General features: G+C 37.3%; 5 protein-coding genes across 8 annotated transcripts; 4 read left to right on the forward strand and 1 right to left on the reverse strand.

Annotated features, from left to right (window-relative positions):
* The first annotated feature begins 705 nt into the window (after positions 1-705).
* Positions 706-6,829, forward strand: LOC149692793 (kinesin-like protein KIF18A). Of its 3 annotated transcripts, XM_089868677.1 has the most exons (13): positions 706-913; positions 986-1,140; positions 1,203-1,601; positions 1,673-1,770; positions 1,830-2,100; positions 2,170-2,244; positions 2,305-2,694; positions 2,777-3,109; positions 3,194-3,245; positions 3,322-3,471; positions 3,968-4,210; positions 5,658-5,784; positions 6,639-6,829. In XM_089868677.1, exons 1-13 carry the CDS (start codon positions 811-813, stop codon positions 6,661-6,663), a joined length of 2,421 nt encoding a protein of 806 aa, XP_089724803.1. In that variant the 5' UTR covers positions 706-810; the 3' UTR covers positions 6,664-6,829. The 3 variants fall into 3 exon arrangements, with proteins under 3 accessions (XP_089724803.1, XP_089724804.1, XP_089724802.1); XM_089868676.1 differs by having other exon boundaries at positions 708-913; positions 2,777-3,245; XM_089868678.1 differs by lacking the exon at positions 3,322-3,471 and having other exon boundaries at positions 2,777-3,245.
* An 8,079-nt stretch (positions 6,830-14,908) lies between these two features.
* RpL24-like (ribosomal protein L24-like) lies at positions 14,909-15,798 on the forward strand. The gene is made up of 4 exons (XM_089868708.1): positions 14,909-15,101; positions 15,177-15,363; positions 15,430-15,576; positions 15,655-15,798. Exons 1-4 carry the CDS (start codon positions 15,021-15,023, stop codon positions 15,744-15,746), a joined length of 507 nt encoding a protein of 168 aa, XP_089724834.1. The 5' UTR covers positions 14,909-15,020; the 3' UTR covers positions 15,747-15,798.
* Positions 15,796-18,654, reverse strand: LOC149692795 (mitochondrial mRNA pseudouridine synthase Rpusd3-like). Of its 2 annotated transcripts, none has more exons than XM_089868696.1 (7): positions 18,326-18,654; positions 18,203-18,259; positions 17,862-17,994; positions 17,682-17,789; positions 17,392-17,606; positions 16,808-16,941; positions 15,796-16,008 (listed from the first exon to the last, which is right to left on the reverse strand). In XM_089868696.1, exons 1-7 carry the CDS (start codon positions 18,522-18,524, stop codon positions 15,805-15,807), a joined length of 1,050 nt encoding a protein of 349 aa, XP_089724822.1. In that variant the 5' UTR covers positions 18,525-18,654; the 3' UTR covers positions 15,796-15,804. The 2 variants fall into 2 exon arrangements, 1 of the variants encoding a protein (XP_089724822.1); XR_016382872.1 differs by lacking the exon at positions 15,796-16,008 and adding an exon at positions 17,005-17,288 and having other exon boundaries at positions 16,805-16,941.
* Positions 18,655-18,784: 130 nt separating this feature from the next.
* On the forward strand, positions 18,785-19,753 carry Rpe (ribulose-phosphate 3-epimerase). The gene is made up of 4 exons (XM_089868707.1): positions 18,785-19,012; positions 19,075-19,317; positions 19,389-19,475; positions 19,542-19,753. The coding sequence occupies exons 1-4, from the start codon at positions 18,785-18,787 to the stop codon at positions 19,647-19,649; spliced, it is 666 nt and encodes a 221-aa protein (XP_089724833.1). The 3' UTR covers positions 19,650-19,753.
* Positions 19,754-19,792: 39 nt separating this feature from the next.
* Vha14-1 (V-type proton ATPase subunit Vha14-1) lies at positions 19,793-20,820 on the forward strand. The gene is made up of 5 exons (XM_089868710.1): positions 19,793-19,921; positions 20,145-20,226; positions 20,287-20,369; positions 20,429-20,551; positions 20,611-20,820. Exons 1-5 carry the CDS (start codon positions 19,871-19,873, stop codon positions 20,638-20,640), a joined length of 369 nt encoding a protein of 122 aa, XP_089724836.1. The 5' UTR covers positions 19,793-19,870; the 3' UTR covers positions 20,641-20,820.
* The last annotated feature ends 24 nt before the right edge of the window (positions 20,821-20,844 follow it).

Raw genomic sequence — 20,844 nt, forward strand, 5'->3', positions numbered from 1 at the left:
GGTAGCGCATCGAGGGGAAACTCGTCCCGGATAAAGCGTCAACTACATAGGCTTTAATGTTCTTCGAATGCGAAATATTGTTCAATTGTTTGAATAACATTTGGAGCAATAAAAACTCGCTCCAATATATATGTTCAGTTTTTCACGAAAATATTGTCCAAGATTTAACGCAAATGATTTTCCATTTCCTAAATACATTGCGGCGGCATTATATTTGAAATTTTCACAAATGTTAGTCTGGAAAACGTCTTTTTTACACTTTCAACGGACCCCACGTTTTTTGCGCCAATTGTTGAGCAAAGAAAGAAAAAGAAATTAAAAGCTAGGCCTACAACCTTCAATATTTGAAAAGTTATTTTTTAGTGGCGGACCTACTTTTGTAAAAAATGATGCGCGCGTCTCATTTTTTATGCGGATTAAGTTTTTTATTAAGTTTTCTTCAATGGAAGAAAGACTAAATCATGTTACTATGTACGGCGATTAGCTAGAGATCGGTACGCTTTTTAAAGAAGTCGAGAATTGTTTAAGTGCGCCACCCTGTTCTTGGCTTTCGGGTTATAGCATGAACGTTAAAGTTGTAGTTAGGGTTAGGCCCTTAAATTCCGCTGAAGTTGCTGCAAGCAGTAGATCAATCTTGGAAGTTCCTGAAAGGCAAGCTATTTCAATCAATATACCGTATTGTTGGCAACCCCATTTCATATCGTATTTTTCTCTAGAACTTTCTTAGTTTTTGATCCTGTTGAACGAAATGACGGGGTCAAACAACCAAGGAGAGACACAGCTCAAAAGGTCAATCGCAATCAGACCTTTATGTTTGACCGGGTTTTTGATGGGAGCTGCCCCAACCAAATTGTCTTTGAGGAAGCCACATTAACAATTATTGATGGTCTTATGAATGGGTTTAACCGTTCAGGTAATATCGAGTGACAGGATGGATTAGTGCGTAATTAAGTTTATTGTGGGTTTCAAATTTATCGTATTTTAGTCTTCGCTTATGGCGCAACTGGCGCTGGGAAAACCCATACTATGTTAGGTAATGCGGAAAACCCTGGGATATCCTTTCTTATGGTCATGGAACTGTTCAGAAGAGTGGGTTTAGTAGAGGACAAGGAATGCGAGATATCAGTGTCATACTTTGAGGTACTATTGAATGTCTTACCGTTGTTTCTTAGAATGGTTAACAAATGTTTTTACCTACTCAGGTCTACAATGAAACTGTCAAAGACTTATTAGTACCTTCAGTTCCTTTACAAATCCGGGAAGATAATTTTGGGGTAAAAGTCCAGGGGTTATCCATTCACAAACCCAAAGATGCCGAAGAACTTCTGCGACTCTTTGGTTTTGGCAATAAAAATCGAACCCAACACCAGACGAAATCCAATGCCGAGTCATCCGGCTCTCACGCCGTTTTTCAAATTAATTTGATACAAAAAGACAAAATTCGTGGACCAAATGAATGTACGAAATTGGGCAAGATGAGTTTGGTGGATTTCGCTGGTTCTGAACGTGCCACGGCTCTGAAAAGTCTGAAGGAAGGGGCCAACAAAAATCAATCCCTTTTGGCACTCGAAAATTGTATAAATGCCCTAGCTGATAATAAGGTATTGCTAATTTATTTAAGGGTTCTCCAAATTATTGTAGTAATCATTTATTTTTCTTCTTACCAATCTAGGAAGGAAATCTTGTCCCCTATAGTAATAGCAAACTAACGCGTATTTTGAAAGATAGTTTAGGAGAAAACTGTGCAATAGTTACGATTGCTGCTGTTAGGTACTTTAATAACCTTAACACTAATTAGTAATAGGTTTAATCAACTTAATTATTTATAGCCCTTCGTCATTAACCTACGAGGACACTCGAAACACGCTAAAATACGCGGCTCGACTCATGGAAATAAAACTCGACTTAAAACCAAATGCCTACAGTATCCATCCCGAGAACGTCGCGACAACGTCTCGATCTTCGACTCCAGTGAATGAAACACCAAAATCATCTGAATTAGATCCTGATTTCCTCATTTCTCTGGACGCGTTATTTGACGAGCAAATCAAGATAAGGACTGGAATGATGAACTGTGAAAGTGAAGCCAAGCTTTTATCGGTGAATAACAATTAACTTAGTTTAAAGTAAAAGTAGTTACTCCCTAATGTTTTGAGTTTTTTTTTTTAGCTTACGCGGAAATTTAAAGAGCAGTGCAACGAGCAAGTTCAATCCTTAACGTTTGAAAAACTAAAACAGGAGAGGGTAAATTAATATAACGCAAACTAATCAACATCTAGGAACTTAACGTCTTTTTTCTTATAGAGCGCTGAAAGGACGTTAAGCGTCTCTAAGGGTTTAAGTATTAAGGAAAATAGGTGTATAAACGCCGAAGCCATTTTTGCCGAGAAGTTGGAAGCTAACCAACGAAGGATTTCTAATCTACTAGAAGAGAAATGTTGCGGCGATGCCTTTGCAAATAACTCTTTACATAGATACATCGACAATAAGAGAATGGAAGTCGAGATTGCCTATTCAAACGTCCAAACGCAACATATTAACAAACTGCTGATGTTGCAATTAAACCATAGCTCCTCGACTTTCAAACTGGCCATTAACGCATTGAAGTTAGTTAAAGATCAACAATTGCTTTTAATGCTTCTTGGGCGCTTAGATGATCACCTGAAAGGAAAATACGAAAATCTTCTGGACCAAGTACGCGTCTACTCTTCCTGTTCTACCAACGAAAAAGCGTTCGTGTATATATTCTTTACATTATTTTTTCTCTACTTTTTAGCTTAAGGTACCCAAGGAAGTGACGTGGGCTGATCAGGCCAACTTCAACCCCGAACCGGAACCGCAGGAATATATAAGAAACTACATGTTGCTTAAAGGTCTACAAGTCGCTCCTTGGAATCGTCAATCTCAATCGGGGCTTTTTTGTAATCTATTTTCCTCGACGCCCGGCACCGGGGTTACGAAACCAAACTTGGTTTCTTGCCATAACCTGGATGAACCCGGTGATCATTCTTATATAAGAGTTGATAGTTTTCGATCGAATGATGGGGAAATGGAGAAAAAAGAGACTCTGGTAATGAGTATCTCTCCGGTTGAAGGAGGTTCAAGTTCGGTACATCTTCCGCCCGTTCAATGCAAACCCGCGAAACGGAATGCAACTCAGAAAACGGCTTATCCTATGTCCAATTATTTTAAGTTTGCAATGCCTACTGAAGCTATATCGGGACAACGTATTGGAAACTTTAATGGTAAGTTAGTCATCCTATAATTCTCATAAATCCTATATTTTGAACCTGTCCTATAATGTCCTATAATTTCGTGAAGGAGGTTTAAGTTTGGTACTTCTTCCGCCCGTTCAATGCAAACCCGCGAAACGGAATGCAACTCCGACAACGGCTATTCCTATGTCCAATTATTTTAAGTTTGCAATGCCTACTGAAGCTATAGCGGGACAACGTATTGGAAACTTTAATAGTAAGTTAGTCATCCTATAATTCTCATAAATCCTATATTTTGAACCTGTCCTATAATATCCTATAATATCCTATAATTTCGTGAAAAGGTCCTATAATATTTTGACTTCGTTTGGGAAGTTTTCGTATAGTTTAGCATGAAATTTAGCAGCTCTTTTAACGAGATCGCGTTTGATTAGACAACGAAATTGCTAAGCTAGCTCAGAATTTTGTTTATATATTATATTTTTTTAATTAAGTTCCTCTGAATTTTGAAACTAAAATCCAATTTGTGGTTTGAGATCTTTCTACATAGTTTAAGCCAAAAGATTATTACATATGATCATAATTATTAGTCCTCCATCATAAGAAAATAATATATAGCCACCTATATATTATTTTCTTATGGTCCTATAATATCCTATAAAAACATATTGGTTTTTCTCCTACAAAATCCTATAATTCAGGGATCCTTATTTTTGGCTTGGCTTTCTGTTATTTACTATCTTGTTTTACAGGTTTGGACGAAGTTAAGTATCCAATTAAAACTACTCCAAAGACGTTGGAAATGGGAATGTGTCCCAAAAGAAGGAAACTTTTCGCGCCTTCTGTTTCTAAACCAGTTTCGCCCAGAACATTGATGAGGTTTTTGCAAGGAAAGCAGAAAGCAGTTCCAACAATCAATGTTCAATCCCCGCAATTAACCAGACTAGGAGCGTCATCCCCTAATCTTCGAGCGGAAGTTGCGGCTAATCCGATTAGTAAAGAATTGTTTTGTTATCCTTTGCCTTGTTTTTTGCAAATTTGGTTTCCTTTTGGAGTTTATGTTGTTGCTTGTGGTTTTAATATGCTTTAAAGGGATACTTTCAATCTTTTTCGACTAGTATTAAATGGCGGCAGTGTTTGGTAGAAAAATGCGCCTAAAAAAGGCTAAAATTATGTGTGATGCAAAAAATCTCGACTTAAAGCGTTTAAAATTAAGGAAAGTATATAATACTTCTCTTCGAGAGAAGTGTACCTCCACAAAGCGGGGTAAGTGTAACGTCACACTTCCCAACATCATTTTACATTTAGAGCAAGGTTACTAAACCGAATCAGATACACGATAAATAGTTCCCTCATCATTACTCTATTAGCGCGTAAATATTTGGCAAGACGCATGCGCTTGTGAATTTTGTCCCACGTCAAAGTATTAAGAGGATACAGAGTGTCATCCTTCTATTATCCCCTTCTGATATTTTGAAATTCAAACCAAAAGCATAGCCAACTCGATCACGCGCATACTGGGAAGCGGCGCGTACTTGAGAAGACTCTTGTAAACATTATGATTTTTGATGTTTATTATCCATTAATTGTTATCTTAACTCTTGGTTACGTTGTAGAGTAAGTATGATAGCGATTTGTCCAAATTGTTACAGCTGAAAGTCCCACATTTTTAATGCTATTTTGGCTAAGGCTTAGGTTCCACGTATAATATAATAATGGCGTTGGATTATTTTAGCCTAATGGCCCTAATCTATGCGGCAAACTTCCTTTATAGCTCTCATTAGTAGCCAAAAGATTGATTCTATCCATTTTTAAAGTGTTAGTGACATAATTTTCGTCACCCACAAACTTAAAATGCTAAAAAAATCCTTGAAAAATCTAGTTTATTATGATATGTTTACTTTTGAATTTGGTTTCGTAGAAATTTGTAAAATTGCAATCAAAGTTTAGTGTTTGGAAAAGGCCTAGTTAAAATTTTGTTTAGCTTAATGACGTAGTAAGGAGAAATTTTCACTTTAGATGTCGCTCACGTGACGCGCCTCTTAATGTCGCCGCGCCGCGTTAAGCCTAATTTATTCAGATTCTCGCGCGCGCCGCAATAGTAGGCTTGGCTTTTCCGCGAGATGCCGTGAGTGACGTATCAAGGAGAAAAACCCGCCAAAAATCTTCTCCGCAAATTTGCTTTTGCCCCCCAAATTTCAAGTTTTCAAAGTGTTTTTTCCCGTGTTTTCCTTCATATTTAAATATTAATCAAGCATATTTTTGGAATCAGAAGAGTTTAAACTCTCAAAAAAGTAAGGTTTTCTTTAGATTTGAGATAATTTTTAAATCACGTCGCTATTCCTTTAATTGACTTAGTTTGCATGGCTTTTGTCTGATTTTGAATATTTTGCTTTTAAATTTATTTTAAATTTTTTGGTTTTGTTTTTCTTTTGCTTTTAGGTACCCGGCCAAGTTTTCAACAACGGATGAGGAATCGCGCCTTGTCAAGTGGAGCCGCTGAAGCAGCCTCGTCTGGACTGGGTTTAAGAAGTACCTCTATTGCAATTTCTAGAAATCCAAAATTGAAGTAAGTACATTGTTATGTGTGAAAGACATACTGGGTTAACGATTATGATCTGTGTGTCTGTATGTTTGTGGTTTTGTGTGTAGAGGTTGGATAGACGAAAATACCTTTTCAGTTAGGTGTGGTAAGACCTTAATGTACCCCAACCGTTGAGCCATCTCGAATATTACCTTAGCGTGTTTGAAAACATGAATACTGCACTAAATGAGGCTACACGAAACTAACGCGCCCTCCCCACCCCAACCACACCTAGCTAATACGGAAATGTTTTTACGTGACTTGTTAAAAATTATTCTTTAGTGGGGTGCACAATTTTTAGTGCACCGTTATCGTTTTACCTTCCTATCTTTGATTCTCCTTCTTATACGTCTTCACTGGTGTCAATGCGTAGCTTATCTCCCTGTTAGCAGCAAAATTCCTAGAAACGTAGTTCAGCGGTCCGTATGGCGTCGTTTATAGTTGAAAGTAGAGACTGTACTACTGTAAAGGCGTTGTAGAAATATATTTTAAAGAATAGGGAGATTCGCTACGCATCGACACTGCCACTGACGTCATGGAAATTTACCCCCGAGTGGAACTTTCTTTGTTGCCATCATCAAACATAAACCATTCATTTAACTTCAAAAGAGAAGCGCAAATACTACGGGTCTCCTTGAGTTATTTCCCTGGCGCCAAGAAGCGCCGCTAGAGGCAGCTGAACTCGAGACTCCGTCTGGCATTGCCTCTTTGTTGGCGCCAGAAGAAATAACCTAAGGCTGTCTGTCGCCTTTGTGTTGATATCTCTGAAAAGTGTTTAATGGAATAGTTATAATAAAACAAGAACGGGATTTTATAAAACTTATTTTTTATATTTATAGAAGAGCCAAATCCACCACTAGTTAATTCGCCGGAGTGCCATTCTCGCTACAAGGATATTGATTACGGTGCCAATAAAAAAGCTCCTTACGTTTTTTAGGTTTTTAACCCAGTTTTAGTTTTAAAAAAGAATAATTGGTATAAATTTAAAATCAAATTATAAATTTTAATAAAATAGTTTTACATAAAATGATTTAATTCCTTTTGATTAACCTAATTTTAAATTTTATTAAGCAGCCATACAATGCGCTATAGGGAGCTAACAGTTCTGACCCTGAAACGTCACACCCTTCTATCTCTTACTGGAGTTTCATCCCCCGAACGGTTGGAAACGTAGTTAATTCGCCGGAGTCGCATCTCGCTACAGGGATGTTAATCATGTTGCACCCGAATAACCCTGTTACCCATTCCGTCTTAAAAAAATGAATCTATCCCTGTTAGAATATTAATACGCCGAGAATGATTAAAGTTAATTTAAATATTATTTTAATGATCATTGTTGTCAATTTATGTGCTACGTGGTTCGGTACAACTAGCAAAACGATTTGGTATTTGAAAACAATTATCTTAAGTAGTTAGTTTGTAACAACAATATAAATTTAATTTACCAAATTCAATAAGATCCCTTTGATAATAGGAATATCCTTTCAAAGCAATAAAAATTTCCCTATGACCTTTCCAATGCAATCTTAATGCTGGTCGTTGTTTGCATTGGAAAGAGTCTTTAACCCTTTAGCTAGCTTATTCTTTAGGCCAAGAGATTCGTGAAGCTACTCAAATTCTAAAGCCTCAGTTACGCCCTCCCGTTTTTATCTACTGGTTCTTTCAGCGTTCCTTATAAGCCCCGAAATATTTTTCTTTATTCTATTGAGAGTTGCCAATGCATAGCTGTTGTATTATAGTGTATATATTGTAAATAAGTTTATAAGAAGTGCTCCCGAGAGTCAAAGAGGTCAAAGACCAAAAATATCCAAAAGGCGTGGGTCGCCAAGGTAACACCGGTACCCAAGTGCTGACGTCAATCTGACGTGGTCTAAAATACCACAAAAGCGTCACCATGATTGGCTGACCCGTGAAGGAGGTCATTCACGCGAACTTCAATAAAAACTCGGGTCCATCAATAGAAGAGATTCATTCAGAATTAAAATTTGTCCGACCCTCTCCGGAGGTTATGCCCGACCGTCACCGACCGAGCCACGAGACGCGAACCAGCTACGCTATGCCGCCAACCGCGACTAAGTTTCGCCGGACTCGACTGTTCTAATACCGGACGCAGGACATCGCGCGCCCGAGTCAAAAATTTAAGCGCGAATTACTGAAAAGTAAGCGACGAGGGCTACCGCTGGTAAAGAACTATTCATCTCGCCGCCACATGGATTAATTAATAAACGCGAGCTGATGAACCTTCCGCGACACGGACGCTAACGAAAACGCGACTCTACCACCACGTTCCGCTTGTCCACCCGTTTCGGACAAATCTCCTAGATGCCGCGAGCCGTCGACCCTGACGAAAAACAGTAACGTTATCTCACGCTTTAGCGTTAATTTAATTTCATACCTATTTTATTATTCGTTCCATTATTTCATTTGTTTGTTTAATTTGTTAGAACTAGTTTTTACTTAAGTAAGGTCATGACCATAGTTTTAAATAGCAGAAAGTAATAATTATTAAAACTATAAAATGTTAAACATTAGTTAACATTGGTAACTCGAAATCTCGCCTCTTTATTATTATCTCCTTAAAACCCCTAGACACAGGGCCGGATTTACAATATTTTGGGCCCTAGGCAAGGCGTTAGTTCCGGGCCCCCAGCCCCCCAACAGACCACAGTTTAAAAGAATCTAAGAGAAATACTGCTTTTTATATTTTTAATTGACTTAACACTTAACTGCATATTTAAATTTCTTTTTGAACTCAATAGTTAAATTCCTTTCTTTCTAACATAAGAAATTTATAAATTATCTGTTCATAGTCTATGAAGTCTTTTAGTAAATCCTTTTCAATATACAGGGTGTTTCTGAAAAGTCCATCACAAATTAAGGGGCGTGTTTATGGGACCAAACTGAGCGGAAAGTACCAAAGAACATGGGGTGTACAACATTTTGTTACGGAGATATGGCCTTCCAAACATTCGCCCCTAAAACAAGGAAATATCCAAAAATGAGGAGTAACACTTAAGACCGACTAACCAGCTTGTTTAAAATTACTAGACAATTTCAATAGCCTTTAATCGAACAATTGATTTCTACCTTTACTAATCAGAAGCGTATAAATGAGTAGAAGTATGCCTACGGTGGTAATGTAAAATTAATCCCAAGTGACATGATGTTTCAAGATCTTCCCAGCACCAAGTAAAATGGTTCTGATTGAAGGGACTTTTATTAGCACAGCGTAAACAACGTTATTTTCAGGAATTAGTCCAAATGTCCACGGGCGGCATTACAAAAACGAGGCAGTCTTTCGAATGATACTTGGACATGTTGGAAGATCCCTGGCTTGTTCCTGTTATCTCAAACCGTAAAAAGCTACGCAAATCTTCATCATCACGGACAACACTCTTGTACGTTAGGTATGACCTTGAGAAAACCTAAAAGGACATCTCGAATGTATTTGAAAAACCCATCTCCAATTAAGGGGCGTGTTGTTTGTTTCCAACAGAGTAAACTCGCCCAGAGAACAATTACAATGCAGAGCCACGTTTCGGCGTTAATGGCCCACAAAGGTGGTCCCAAACAAAAGAACAAACTTTAATTTGTTTCGTTCAGTAAGTGTTTCATGTGTCATAGATAAAACGCCATGATTAATGCACGAAGAAAATGAATTTATTGACAAGTTTTAACATTTAATTGCAACTAGTTACAAAAATTGTTCAAAGTGTTCACCACCCGCGTTAAGGCACACATTAGCACGTCTTACAAATGATTCCCTTACACGTTGAAAAATGCCTGGAGTTTCGCGAATTGTTTGACAGCCGTGAATTATTCGTCGACGTAGCTCTTCAACATCGGGCACTTCAGTCTGATAAACTAAGTCTTTCAGGTGGCCCCAAAGAAAGAAATCACAAGGGTTCAGATCGGGTGATCGAGCAGGCCACTCCACAGGTCCACCTCGACCTAACCACCGCAAAGGGAAGGTCGCGTTAAGATAATTTCGGACCGCGATGCTGAAATGTGGTGGTGCACCATCGTGCATGAACCACATTCTGTTTACCAAACCTAAGGGTACGTCTTCGAGTAGTTCCGGTAAATCGTCCCGTAAGAACTGCAAGTAAGCCACACCGTTTAACCTGGGCTCTAGGAAATTTGGCCCAATTAAATTGTCACCCACAATACCACACCACACGTTTAAACTGAATTGTACTTGGTGACTTCTAACGCAAGTTGCGTGGGGGTTTAGCTGGGACCATTGATGTTTATTATGTAAGTTAATAATACCATCTTGTGAAAAGTTAGCTTCGTCAGTAACCAACAAATCCCGTGGGAAATCGATATCGTTTACTTTAGCCAGAAACCACTGACAAAACGCCGTGCGTCGTGGGTAGTCCGCTGGATTCAAACCTTGAACTTTTTGAACATGGAAAGGATGAAACCGGTGGCTTCTGAGGATTTTCCACACGAGCGTGTGGTTTACGCCTAATCGGCGACCAACTTGGCGGGTACTTGATTCAGGCTCGTCCTCGAAAATGGTGAGAACTTCGTCTTCTACGGCCTCTGGGATGGCTCTCGCTCTAGGTTGCGGTCCAGCCGGTTGGATTCGTCCATCTTGCCTCAAACGTCTGTCCACAGCCTCGAACGTCAGTCGATTTGGTAGTCGCCTCTGCGGAAATCTTTCCTGATACAAGCGTACAGCTGCAGCGGCATTCCCCTCGGCTAGTCCATACATTAGGTGCATATCCGCATATTCGGCATTTGTGAAGAAAGGCATTGTAACAGACTTCGTTGAATTATGAGTTTAATAAAACAAACACATGTACGTGAAACCTCTTTTATTCCTTTCTTAAAAAACATAGTGCTCTGTTTTTTAAGAATAGGCGAAGTTCTCACTATTTTCGAGGACGATCCAAAAACAAGCAGCCGCCAATTGGTTTGCTGATTAAGAAAAAACCACACGCAACTTGCGTTAGAATTCACAAAGTACAATTCAGCTTAAACGTGTGGTGTAGTATTGTGGGTGACAATTTAATTGGGCCATATTTCCTAGAGCCCAGGTTAAACGGTGTGGCTTACTTGTAGTTCTTACGGGACGATTTACCAGAACTACTCGAAGACGTACCCTTAGGTTTAATAAACAGAATGTGGTTCATGCACGATGGTGCACCACCACATTTCAGCATCGCGGTCCGAAAACTTGTCAATAACATTTTCTTTGTGCATTAATCATGGCGTTTTATCTATGACACATGAAATACTTACTGAACGAAACAAATTAAAGTTTGTTCTTTTGTTTGGGACCACCTTTGTGGGCCATTAACGCCGAAACGTGGCTCTGCATTGTAATTGTTCTCTGGGCGAGTTTACTCTGTTGGAAACAAACAACACGCCCCTTAATTGGAGATGGGTTTTTCAAATACATTCGAGATGTCCTTTTAGGTTTTCTCAAGGTCATACCTAACGTACAAGAGTGTTGTCCGTGATGATGAAGATTTGCGTAGCTTTTTACGGTTTGAGATAACAGGAACAAGCCAGGGATCTTCCAACATGTCCAAGTATCATTCGAAAGACTGCCTCGTTTTTGTAATGCCGCCCGTGGACATTTGGACTAATTCCTGAAAATAACGTTGTTTACGCTGTGCTAATAAAAGTCCCTTCAATCAGAACCATTTTACTTGGTGCTGGGAAGATCTTGAAACATCATGTCACTTGGGATTAATTTTACATTACCACCGTAGGCATACTTCTACTCATTTATACGCTTCTGATTAGTAAAGGTAGAAATCAATTGTTCGATTAAAGGCTATTGAAATTGTCTAGTAATTTTAAACAAGCTGGTTAGTCGGTCTTAAGTGTTACTCCTCATTTTTGGATATTTCCTTGTTTTAGGGGCGAATGTTTGGAAGGCCATATCTCCGTAACAAAATGTTGTACACCCCATGTTCTTTGGTACTTTCCGCTCAGTTTGGTCCCATAAACACGCCCCTTAATTTGTGATGGACTTTTCAGAAACACCCTGTATATATCAAAGATAAAGAACTTAATTTTTCCTGGGCTGATGTGGTTCTTAAGTTTTTCACTCTTTTTAAAGCTGAAAAGGATCTCTCGCCTCTTGCATTGCAAACACAAGTAAATTCTCAAAACAATTTCTAAGTTTGGAAAAGTTGAAATGATATTATTGGTACGAATGAAGGAATCAAAGAATTCTGGGTTTTTGCTTTCTTCATTCTTCACGAAATGCTTGAAATGTAGCAGTTCGTTTTCAATCTCTTCAAAATTTAAATCATTGCAATACGGTTCTGCCAATTCTTGGAAAGCTCCAAAGAAAGATTCATCGGGGCATTAATGTTAAAAACAGGTTTGAACTTTTCATTAGTGTCCTTGTTAGCTTTAGATTGTTTTTTTAGTATTTGCAGAAGTGAGATGAGACCAGAAGTACTGAGCTAACGAAATTCTTCACTCGGCGAAAGTGAATATTCTTGATAACACACCAACGGTTGGCCCTCTGGTAGCGGTTTCAGAATTTCCCCTCCAAAACGTGAGACGCTCGCGGTGGTAGACGACCGAACTAGATTCCAGCACCCGCGTCCGTGTTTCGCCGCTTTAGGTTGAGGGGAAGGGGGTAGGAAATGTTTTTGGAACTCAGCCAATTTTTTTCTCTCTAGCGTAGGCGCGATTGAAGCGGCGTAAAATCCTCAAATTTGTTCACTAATGCCAGGATCTACTATCAATGCTAGAGCCCTTCACTTCTAGTCTCATCTCACTTCTGGTATTTGTAATTAGATTGTCACATAAGACGTAAAATGCTTTTATTTTGAAAGCTTCCCGTCCACTCACGTGTGTTATCATCGTTTTTAGCCACATCGTATGATGTACATCTACGATGAGTCTCTTAGTTTTGCGTGCCCTGTTGTACTCGTCCTCTTACTAGTACTAGTACCAGTAGACGTGAAAGAGTAGCGCGTTTGGCAGTATAGAATTTTTCGTTCGTCATTTAAGGGAGAGTGAATGGGACAGAATTTTGGTTATGTGATTATTACGTTCGTGTATTTTAAGAGGATGGGATTATAATAGTAACTTTAAGCATTTTATTAAATTGTACCAGTAAGGTTAAGCATTTGGGATTGTGTTTTACGATTGCTCGACATATTTAAAGTGAAAAAGAGGATTATCGTGTTACCTTAATTAAAATGGAAGGTTTAATACTCCCTCTAAATTTCCTGTCACCCGTCAACAACAAGGGTTTCACGCTTTCAATCCCGCTTCCCTATTTCAAAATCCAAAGAAATCGAGGAGAATTTCTAAAAATTCCGACGTTATATTTAGAATGGTCTTAAGGAGATGTTTATTATTAGAAGTTACGTGTATTTCTCCACAAATCGAGAAGAATTTTAAAAGAAAGTACTAGCTTGTGGCCCTAAATATTACAATTATAACGCAAGTAAATTTATTGAAGAAAGGATTAAGGGTTTTTATTTTTGTTAGGGCATCGAGGGGTTATTCACTCTCATTTTCTGTACTTCATTTAATGGGCATTTATGGGTATTTCATTTAACCACTGTTAAAGGATGCTTCCGTTCGTGTCACACTATTATAATTATAACAGAAGTAAAAAAATGAAGTAATCATTTTAAAACAGTTAAGGTAGCGCATCGAGGGCTATTCACTCAAATTTTCTGTCAAGTACGGTATGATGTGGCTACTATTACGAGTCCAACCCTTCAGCAAAGAACCATTTACGTATTTTTCCCCTTTCTTCGTTACTTTTGTAAATTATCTCTTTTGTGAGCTGAGCAATTATTTTAAATATTTCAAATTATCACTACCACCCTGAATGAAGCTTATCAAGGAATCATACAATGCAACTCCAGTGCATAATGACGGTCAGTAACAACACGAATTCAAAATGAAACTTCTTTCTCCGAGGATTGCAACTTCTCAAAATACATTTCCATTGAATTTTCAAGTTTCTTTTCGTCTTTTTCTTCTTAGTGAAAGAGGGGGGAATATATTTGTTGGTTTTTCATTTTCTCAATTTTTGAAAACTAGCTGATTACGGGCCCCTCAAATATCCGGGCCCTAGGCAATTGCCTAACTTGCCTAGTGGTTAATCCGGCCCTGCCTAGACAAACTGACCAATTATATTTAATTTAATGATCTACCCCGTTAGATAAACCGAGGGTAGCTGAACCCGACGGATCTTTGTAGCCTATTCGATTCTTGGTTTAGAAGTATGCTAGCCCTACTTGCTTATTCCTTCACCCTAAGTATATTCGCTACAAGTTAGCTTTAATTAGGGTTTTTCTGGAAATTGCCGAAATTTAATTTTTTGTGTTAAATGGTTGGATAGAACCAGTAGAAGTTTTAATTTGGGTTTTTTTTTCTTTCTTTTGAAAAATGCCAAAAGTGAAGAGACAATTTTACCGCTAAGTTTTCGCACTGTTATTTTATGAGAGTAAACTTTCGAATTTACATTGATTAGTATTATTTAGCGTGTTTAAATGTCATTGCGTTAAACAATGGAGGAGTTTAGTGGATTTTAAGTATAGTTTTTCCACTTAAGTGATGTTTAAATGTACGAAAATTTTGAAAGAGCATTATAAGATTAATTTAAACTTGTTTAAGTCGTTAATTAGCTTTAATTTTGTTTTGTTTCGAAAAATGCCTAAAATAAACACACTACTGTACCGCCACTATAGTGTCTTTGCGCGTGACGTCAAGTTACCTACCCACTTTCCTCTCCCCTTGCCGGCTGCCCGCTCTGGCCACGTTAGGACGCCATGTTGACATCCCCTGAAAACCGGTTTTCGCCCCCTATTTCTTCTCCCTTTTTACTCTCGCGGAAACACCCTATTTCGCAGGCTTTTTTGTTGATAGAAAACGTTTTAATTACTTTGATTTGTAATATTTAAACGTATTTAAATAGTCTTGCGTTATTATATTCAAATGAAGTCGTTATTTAGCTTTAATCATGGTTTTTTGGATTTTACCGCCTAGTCTTTTGATTTGCCGAATTATTACTCTATTTTACCGCCTAAGTCGAAAGCCAAGTCAATCTAGCCAAATGGTGTTTTCTAGCAGACGACGCATAGTGGGAAAAGTACTATTGTATGGTTCTTTACTTTCGGCAGATTCCAAGTTGGCGCCGCGGTAATTTAGTGAATGCCAACTTGGGCACCCTGAGCACGTGTTATGACTTGCCATCAAATTTATTTTAATTAAATTAGTGAAAAATGAGGGTTGAAAAGTGTTATTTTTGTTCGTCTCCTTTATATCCCGGGCACGGAATACAATTCGTAAGGAACGATTGCAAGGTAAAGACTATATTAACGTCAATTTATAAGCCTTGGCCTTTGGTCTTGTTATTAAAAACAAGATTTTCACATTAGGTTTTCAGGTTTTGCCGTTCAAAGTGCCACAAATTATTCAAGAGGAAGCGTAACCCTAGAAAGACGAGATGGACAAAAGCTTTCCGTAAATCTGCTGGCAAAGAATTGACCATTGACCCCGCATTTGAATTTGAAAAGAAGAGAAATACACCAGTTAAATATGACAGGGAATTATGGCAAAACACAGGTTTGTTACTTAGTTACTATAACCCTGTATAATTAATTGCCTATTAATGATTTTTCTACCTTACAGTGGAAGCTATTAAGAAAATAGAACATATTAAACAACGCAGACAAGCTAGATTTATAGAAAATCGATTGAAGAAAGGGAAACAACTGGAGAAAGAAAAGGACATCAAAGAAGTTCAAAGAGATCTCAGTCTTATCAAGTCTCCCGCTGGTAAAATAATCTTTATTATTTAATGATTAATTAATTAACCCGTTCCGTTTTTAACGTTGTTGATTTAATTTCTCTTAGCTGGTATGCTTCGAAGAGAAGCTGGAATTGTGGAAGTTACCGAAGAAATGTCAGACAAAGAAGATGCCATGGAAGCTGAAGTTTATGAATAAAAAACCTTAAAACTGACATCTATTATTGAAAATAAATTCTTTTCCCAAACAATTTTATTTAATCTTTATTTTCTTCATTTAAATTTAAATTTTGACAAGTCCAAGTCATATGAGGGGGAATTGGGGCCACAATATCAAAATATTTTGATTTTGATAAATTATGAATTGAGATTTTTCGTAAATGAAGTTGGACTGGAATATATCCAAATCCATCTCCATCAACTGATATTTCTAGTTTCTGACAAACTTTAGGTGATAAATGCTGCAAGTTACAGTTGAATTAATGAATTTTAAAGTTATTTATTTATTAAAATTCCAAAATATTGTATTCTACCAAATGTGGATGAGAGGGAAAGTATGAAAATGGCCATAGAGCCTGTGTTAAAAAACGCGGACATCAAAGTTTCGCCAACAACTATTTTTTTGGACTTGCAAACTCGCGAATGAAAGTAGCATTGAGTTGAGAAAATTACCACTAGAGTGGCCTTTTGTAGACCGAAATGAACTCTATCACACGCTTGTAGCGCCATCGTGGTGCAAAGAAGGGAACTAAAAGAAAAGGCGGGAAATTTGACTAATTTCAAGAATACATGTAAAAGGCGGAGATTAAAATTTCGTTTTCGAGATGGCGACACCATCGTTTGATAAACTTGGTGCCTGTCCGTCCATCCCATTGCTTTAAAAGTTGTCCCCCGTTCCCCCAATAGGCAGCTTAACGCCTAGTTTTACGCGCTCTTCTATTGCTTCGATAACATTACTTAAATCCATATTATACCTTCAAATACCTTTTAAAACATTACCAGCTACTCTGTCCTGACTACAAACACAAATCCAGGAAGTTCTAGCATACACAATAGCAGACGACGGTAACCGCGTAACCGCAAATTAATTTAACAAGACCTATTTTAAGGGAGTGAACAGGCCCAGTATAGCTACGCCAATAAAACGGTCAACTAGGGCGAAACTCTGATCATGGTACCCTTCTTCTTCCATGCTCTGATAACTCGCGACTGGCTTTTGGCCATTTTCATACTTTTCCTCTCATCCACTTTTGATTCTACCATTTGGTTTGTTGTTGGTTTTGGAGATACCATCCTTTTTCCCAAGACAGTAATGATTCTATTTGAGAATAATGTATCTCCTAATATTACCACCCCTCTTTCTATCATAAATAATCTTGGGAAATGCGCCTTTGCTGCAATTAATGTTAAAATTAATTAACACTATTTTTATTATATTAAACAGGGTTCATACAAACCTGGAAAAATCAGGGAAATAAATAGTTGACAAAAACTTCAGGAAAAATTAGAATTTTAAGTAAAATTCAGGGAAATTTGTGTCAAACAGGGTCCGAGTAATTAAGCAAAATGTTCGTGAATATTCCCTCCATAGGATTAACATTACACCCAACTTTGGAGGCTCATAACTGTGGTTCTACTAGAGATACGGGGATGTCCTTTGATTATGTAATAGTCCTATTTACTCTCCCCCCCCTCGTTCGTTAACATTTGCTCCATGGGATACTCCATATACGGGAAAAACCTGGAAAATATTCAGGGAAGTATATGGGAATTAAAAAACCTGAAAATCTCAGGGAAATTTGTTTTCCAAAAGTTGTATGAACCCTGTTAAATAATTTAATTACCAGATGTGACACTCAAGTCAACTAAAGAGACTCCTAACTCATCATTATGACTTAAAGTTTGATGATTCGCGTGTATTGACTTCATTTCACCTTTTAAAGAGGCACTTTTGACATACTTGCATATTTTGTATTCGTTTTTGCCATTTGTTTCGATAGATTTCAAACCAACTTGTTCGTAACCTTGAGGGGGTTTTGGAATACCATCTACAACGCATCTAATTAAATTAAAATAATTCTTATTCGATTAACATAATTGCCATAAAAAAAGGGGCTTTTAAAATTAATCAAACCTAAAATGCATGTAAGGTGTCTTAATTGTTTTCCCGTAAAGAAAAGATTTTCTTATTTTTTTTGTAACTGTTTCATCAGAAGCTAATAATAAGACCCCAGAAGTGTACCTTTATGATGTTAAAGTTACTTGTCAGATGAATAAACTCCGCTTAATTATAATTAAACCCCAATTAATTAACCTTTCAGGAGATTTTACAACTGATAAATTAGGCATTTTCAGTTTTTCTTTAAGGTAACTCAAGGCTTCATTGAAATAAAAGTTTGATTCCGGTACAAAAGACTTTAGAGAAGTTCTAAAGAATTCCTTTGAATCTAAAAAACACTAATTATTTACTTAAAAAGTTAATTTTTGATTAAAAGAAATAGAGTGCTGTCAGAAGCGCCGGTGTGACGTCACCCATGCTGTTTTCCCATAAAGAAAAAACGGTAACTGTCATGGCCGCCCATTGCTAAAGGCAGACTCGTGACGTTTAACCTTGGATCTGACGTCACAACTGACAGCACTCTATAAATTTTTTACCACTTTTAGGCTTATTCATCCCAAGCCCGTATGGTTTATTTATCGCGACAACTCCTCCTGAAACATTTTAAGTTAAATTAAATTATAAGGCCTCACCTCAATTAATGACTAATTAATAATTACCCTCGTTATAAATTATATTTTGATGCATATATTCTCTAAATTCCACAATATTTTTCCAGGGATGTATATCTTTATAAACACTCTTGTTTTCATTCGCTTCCCTGTCATTTTTACGCGATACTACCACGTTTCCCGCGCAATATAATCTTGTTAACGTTTTAGTTAAATTAACTTGACTATTTGTCTTAATTATCATCATTATATCGATCCAATTAAATTTATTAAAAACCGCCTAACCAAGGCCCTACCAGAATTACTCCACGGGGAAAATATTAGCAGACGCCAAAACAAACAATATATAAACACGTGCCCGGGGGAAAGTCTTTTGAATTTCGCGCCATAACCTTTGACCTAATCTTTCTTCTTCCTTAATCCCGTTGGGTAAAGAAGTTGAAGACCTTTGGTGAAATCAATTTCTAGTAGGCCGCTGTACTTGGACTCTGAAGACTTAACAAAACAATGCCTCAAGCTAAGATTGGACCATCCATTCTGAACGCGGATTTGTCCTCCTTATCTTCAGAATGTCAAAGAATGTTGGACAGTGGTGCCGATTATCTACATTTGGACGTCATGGATGGACACTTTGTACCCAACTTAACGTTTGGTCATCCAGTGGTCAAATGTTTAAGAACTAACGTACCAAAGGCCTTTTTTGACCTTCATATGATGGTTCAAGAACCAGAAAAGGTTGAAAAACGACGTTTTTAAAACGATCAAGCTAATTATTTTAATGTTGATTAAAATTGCAGTGGATTGAACCAATGCAGGATGCTGGAGCTGACCAATACACATTTCATATTGAAGCGACGCAAAGTCCCATGGACGTTATAAGAAAAGTTCGCGAAGCCAACATGAAAGTTGGTGTAGGCCTGAAACCAAATACGCCTGTTGAAAGCGTCTTAGAACTGGTGGAACACGTGGACATGGTTCTAGTAATGACCGTTGAACCGGGATTTGGTGGACAAAAGTTCATGGCCGACATGATGTCAAAAGTAAATTATTGTAGAAGTATGCCCATTATCAATAGGAAAACATCTTGACAATTCGCGCTTTTTTTTTTTAGGTTAAAGTATTAAGGTCAAAATACGCTGAACTAGATATAGAGGTGGATGGAGGTGTAGGCTTAAATACCATCGACCTCTGCGCGGAGGTAATCTCGTTTCTACCCGAGTAGTATAAAGAAAGAAATTCGGTACTTACCCATGATTTCTCACAGGCTGGGGCAAATATGATTGTTTCTGGAACTGCCGTGACAAAAAGTCAAAGTCCAAGTGACGTCATCGCGCAAATGAAGGCAGTTGTCAAGAACTCCATCTCTAAATAGTTTCTAGATTAACTAAATTAATTAATTAATTGTAATTGCAAATCCAAATATTTTTGTATATTAAAAAAATTCGATTTTGTTATTAAAGTTGCGCACTTCTACAATATGATATACTTCTGTTAGATAGGATGACCTTTCGACCTTTAGTTAACGCCTACATCGAAATCACGTGAATTTCGCTTTGCTTTTCGTTGGCTTTAAGGTTTGTTTATCGGACAGAAATGGCTCACTCTGCTGTGAAAGGGAAGTTAATTTCCGTAATTGGAGACGAGGTAAATCATAATTAAGTTAATTATTACTGTTAAATCATATTCATTCCCGAAAATATTTGGAATAATCAGTTTAAAGTCTTATTGTTATGGAAAAATGCGATTTGAACCCTAAGCCTTGGCCTTTTCCTAGTCTAAGTCTACTACTACTACTGCAACTGCAGTAGTTGGCCTAAATCCTAATTAATGTTAATGTCAATGTCAATTTTAACTTAATTTTTAATAGGATACATGTGTTGGGTTTCTTCTGGGAGGAATTGGGGAATTAAACAAGTCTCGTCAACCTAATTTTATGGTTGTGGATAAAAGTAGGTTCATAACAATAAAATACAAGGCTTTACCCTAATTTAATCGTGATTAACTTTCAGATACCAGTATTTCGGATATTGAGGAATCTTTCAAAACTTTCCTGAGACGAGATGACATTGACGTAATTCTCATAAACCAGAATGTAAGCCAAATATTATAATCCATTATAGGTTTGTTAAAACCTTAACAGTTATATTTCAGATTGCGGAAATGATTAGACACGCTATTGATAGTCATACTGATCCCATTCCCGCTGTTCTGGAGATCCCCTCTAAGGATCATCCCTATGATCCAACTAAGGATTCAATTCTCCGCAGAGCAAAGGTAATTATTAAGTTTCTATCTCTTAATACACATATTTTTAAACCTATTTTCAAATCTAGGGTATGTTTACTGCCGAAGATTATAGATAAATGTTTCTATATTGTAATAAAATTAAATATATAACTTAAAATATATTCAAGAAACATTCCTATTAATTATTGTTGATAACTTAATTGTTTTTGTTAAATTTAAAGTCATTTAACTAGAAAATAAGTCTGTATTTTGTCTTTGAATGATTTCTTTCAATAAATGGTGTAAATATCTGAAAACCTCCTTGAAATTATTTGTAATTC

Source organism: Phalangium opilio, unplaced genomic scaffold, assembly GCF_054372755.1.
Source record: "Phalangium opilio isolate 3A_F unplaced genomic scaffold, DU_Popi_V2 ptg000024l_1, whole genome shotgun sequence".
Taxonomy (NCBI): domain Eukaryota; kingdom Metazoa; phylum Arthropoda; class Arachnida; order Opiliones; family Phalangiidae; genus Phalangium; species Phalangium opilio.

Excerpts from the sequence above, each read along its gene's own strand:
- LOC149692793 (XM_089868676.1), top strand. The coding sequence starts at position 811 with ATGTTTGACCGGGTTTTTGATGGGAGCTGCCCCAACCAAATTGTCTTT. Across the intron at positions 914-985 it reads GAATGGGTTTAACCGTTCAG|TCTTCGCTTATGGCGCAACT; the intron begins GTAATATCGAGT and ends ATCGTATTTTAG. Across the intron at positions 5,785-6,638 it reads TCTAGAAATCCAAAATTGAA|AAGAGCCAAATCCACCACTA; the intron begins GTAAGTACATTG and ends TTATATTTATAG.
- RpL24-like (XM_089868708.1), top strand. The coding sequence starts at position 15,021 with ATGAGGGTTGAAAAGTGTTATTTTTGTTCGTCTCCTTTATATCCCGGG. Across the intron at positions 15,102-15,176 it reads TCGTAAGGAACGATTGCAAG|GTTTTCAGGTTTTGCCGTTC; the intron begins GTAAAGACTATA and ends TTTTCACATTAG. Across the intron at positions 15,577-15,654 it reads TCTTATCAAGTCTCCCGCTG|CTGGTATGCTTCGAAGAGAA; the intron begins GTAAAATAATCT and ends AATTTCTCTTAG.
- LOC149692795 (XM_089868696.1), bottom strand. The coding sequence starts at position 18,524 with ATGATGATAATTAAGACAAATAGTCAAGTTAATTTAACTAAAACGTTA. Across the intron at positions 17,995-18,202 it reads GATGAATAAGCCTAAAAGTG|ATTCAAAGGAATTCTTTAGA; the intron begins GTAAAAAATTTA and ends AGTGTTTTTTAG. Across the intron at positions 16,942-17,391 it reads TGACTTGAGTGTCACATCTG|CAAAGGCGCATTTCCCAAGA; the intron begins GTAATTAAATTA and ends CATTAATTGCAG.
- Rpe (XM_089868707.1), top strand. The coding sequence starts at position 18,785 with ATGCCTCAAGCTAAGATTGGACCATCCATTCTGAACGCGGATTTGTCC. Across the intron at positions 19,013-19,074 it reads TGGTTCAAGAACCAGAAAAG|TGGATTGAACCAATGCAGGA; the intron begins GTTGAAAAACGA and ends TTAAAATTGCAG. Across the intron at positions 19,476-19,541 it reads CCATCGACCTCTGCGCGGAG|GCTGGGGCAAATATGATTGT; the intron begins GTAATCTCGTTT and ends GATTTCTCACAG.
- Vha14-1 (XM_089868710.1), top strand. The coding sequence starts at position 19,871 with ATGGCTCACTCTGCTGTGAAAGGGAAGTTAATTTCCGTAATTGGAGAC. Across the intron at positions 20,370-20,428 it reads TAATTCTCATAAACCAGAAT|ATTGCGGAAATGATTAGACA; the intron begins GTAAGCCAAATA and ends GTTATATTTCAG. Across the intron at positions 20,552-20,610 it reads CAATTCTCCGCAGAGCAAAG|GGTATGTTTACTGCCGAAGA; the intron begins GTAATTATTAAG and ends TTTCAAATCTAG.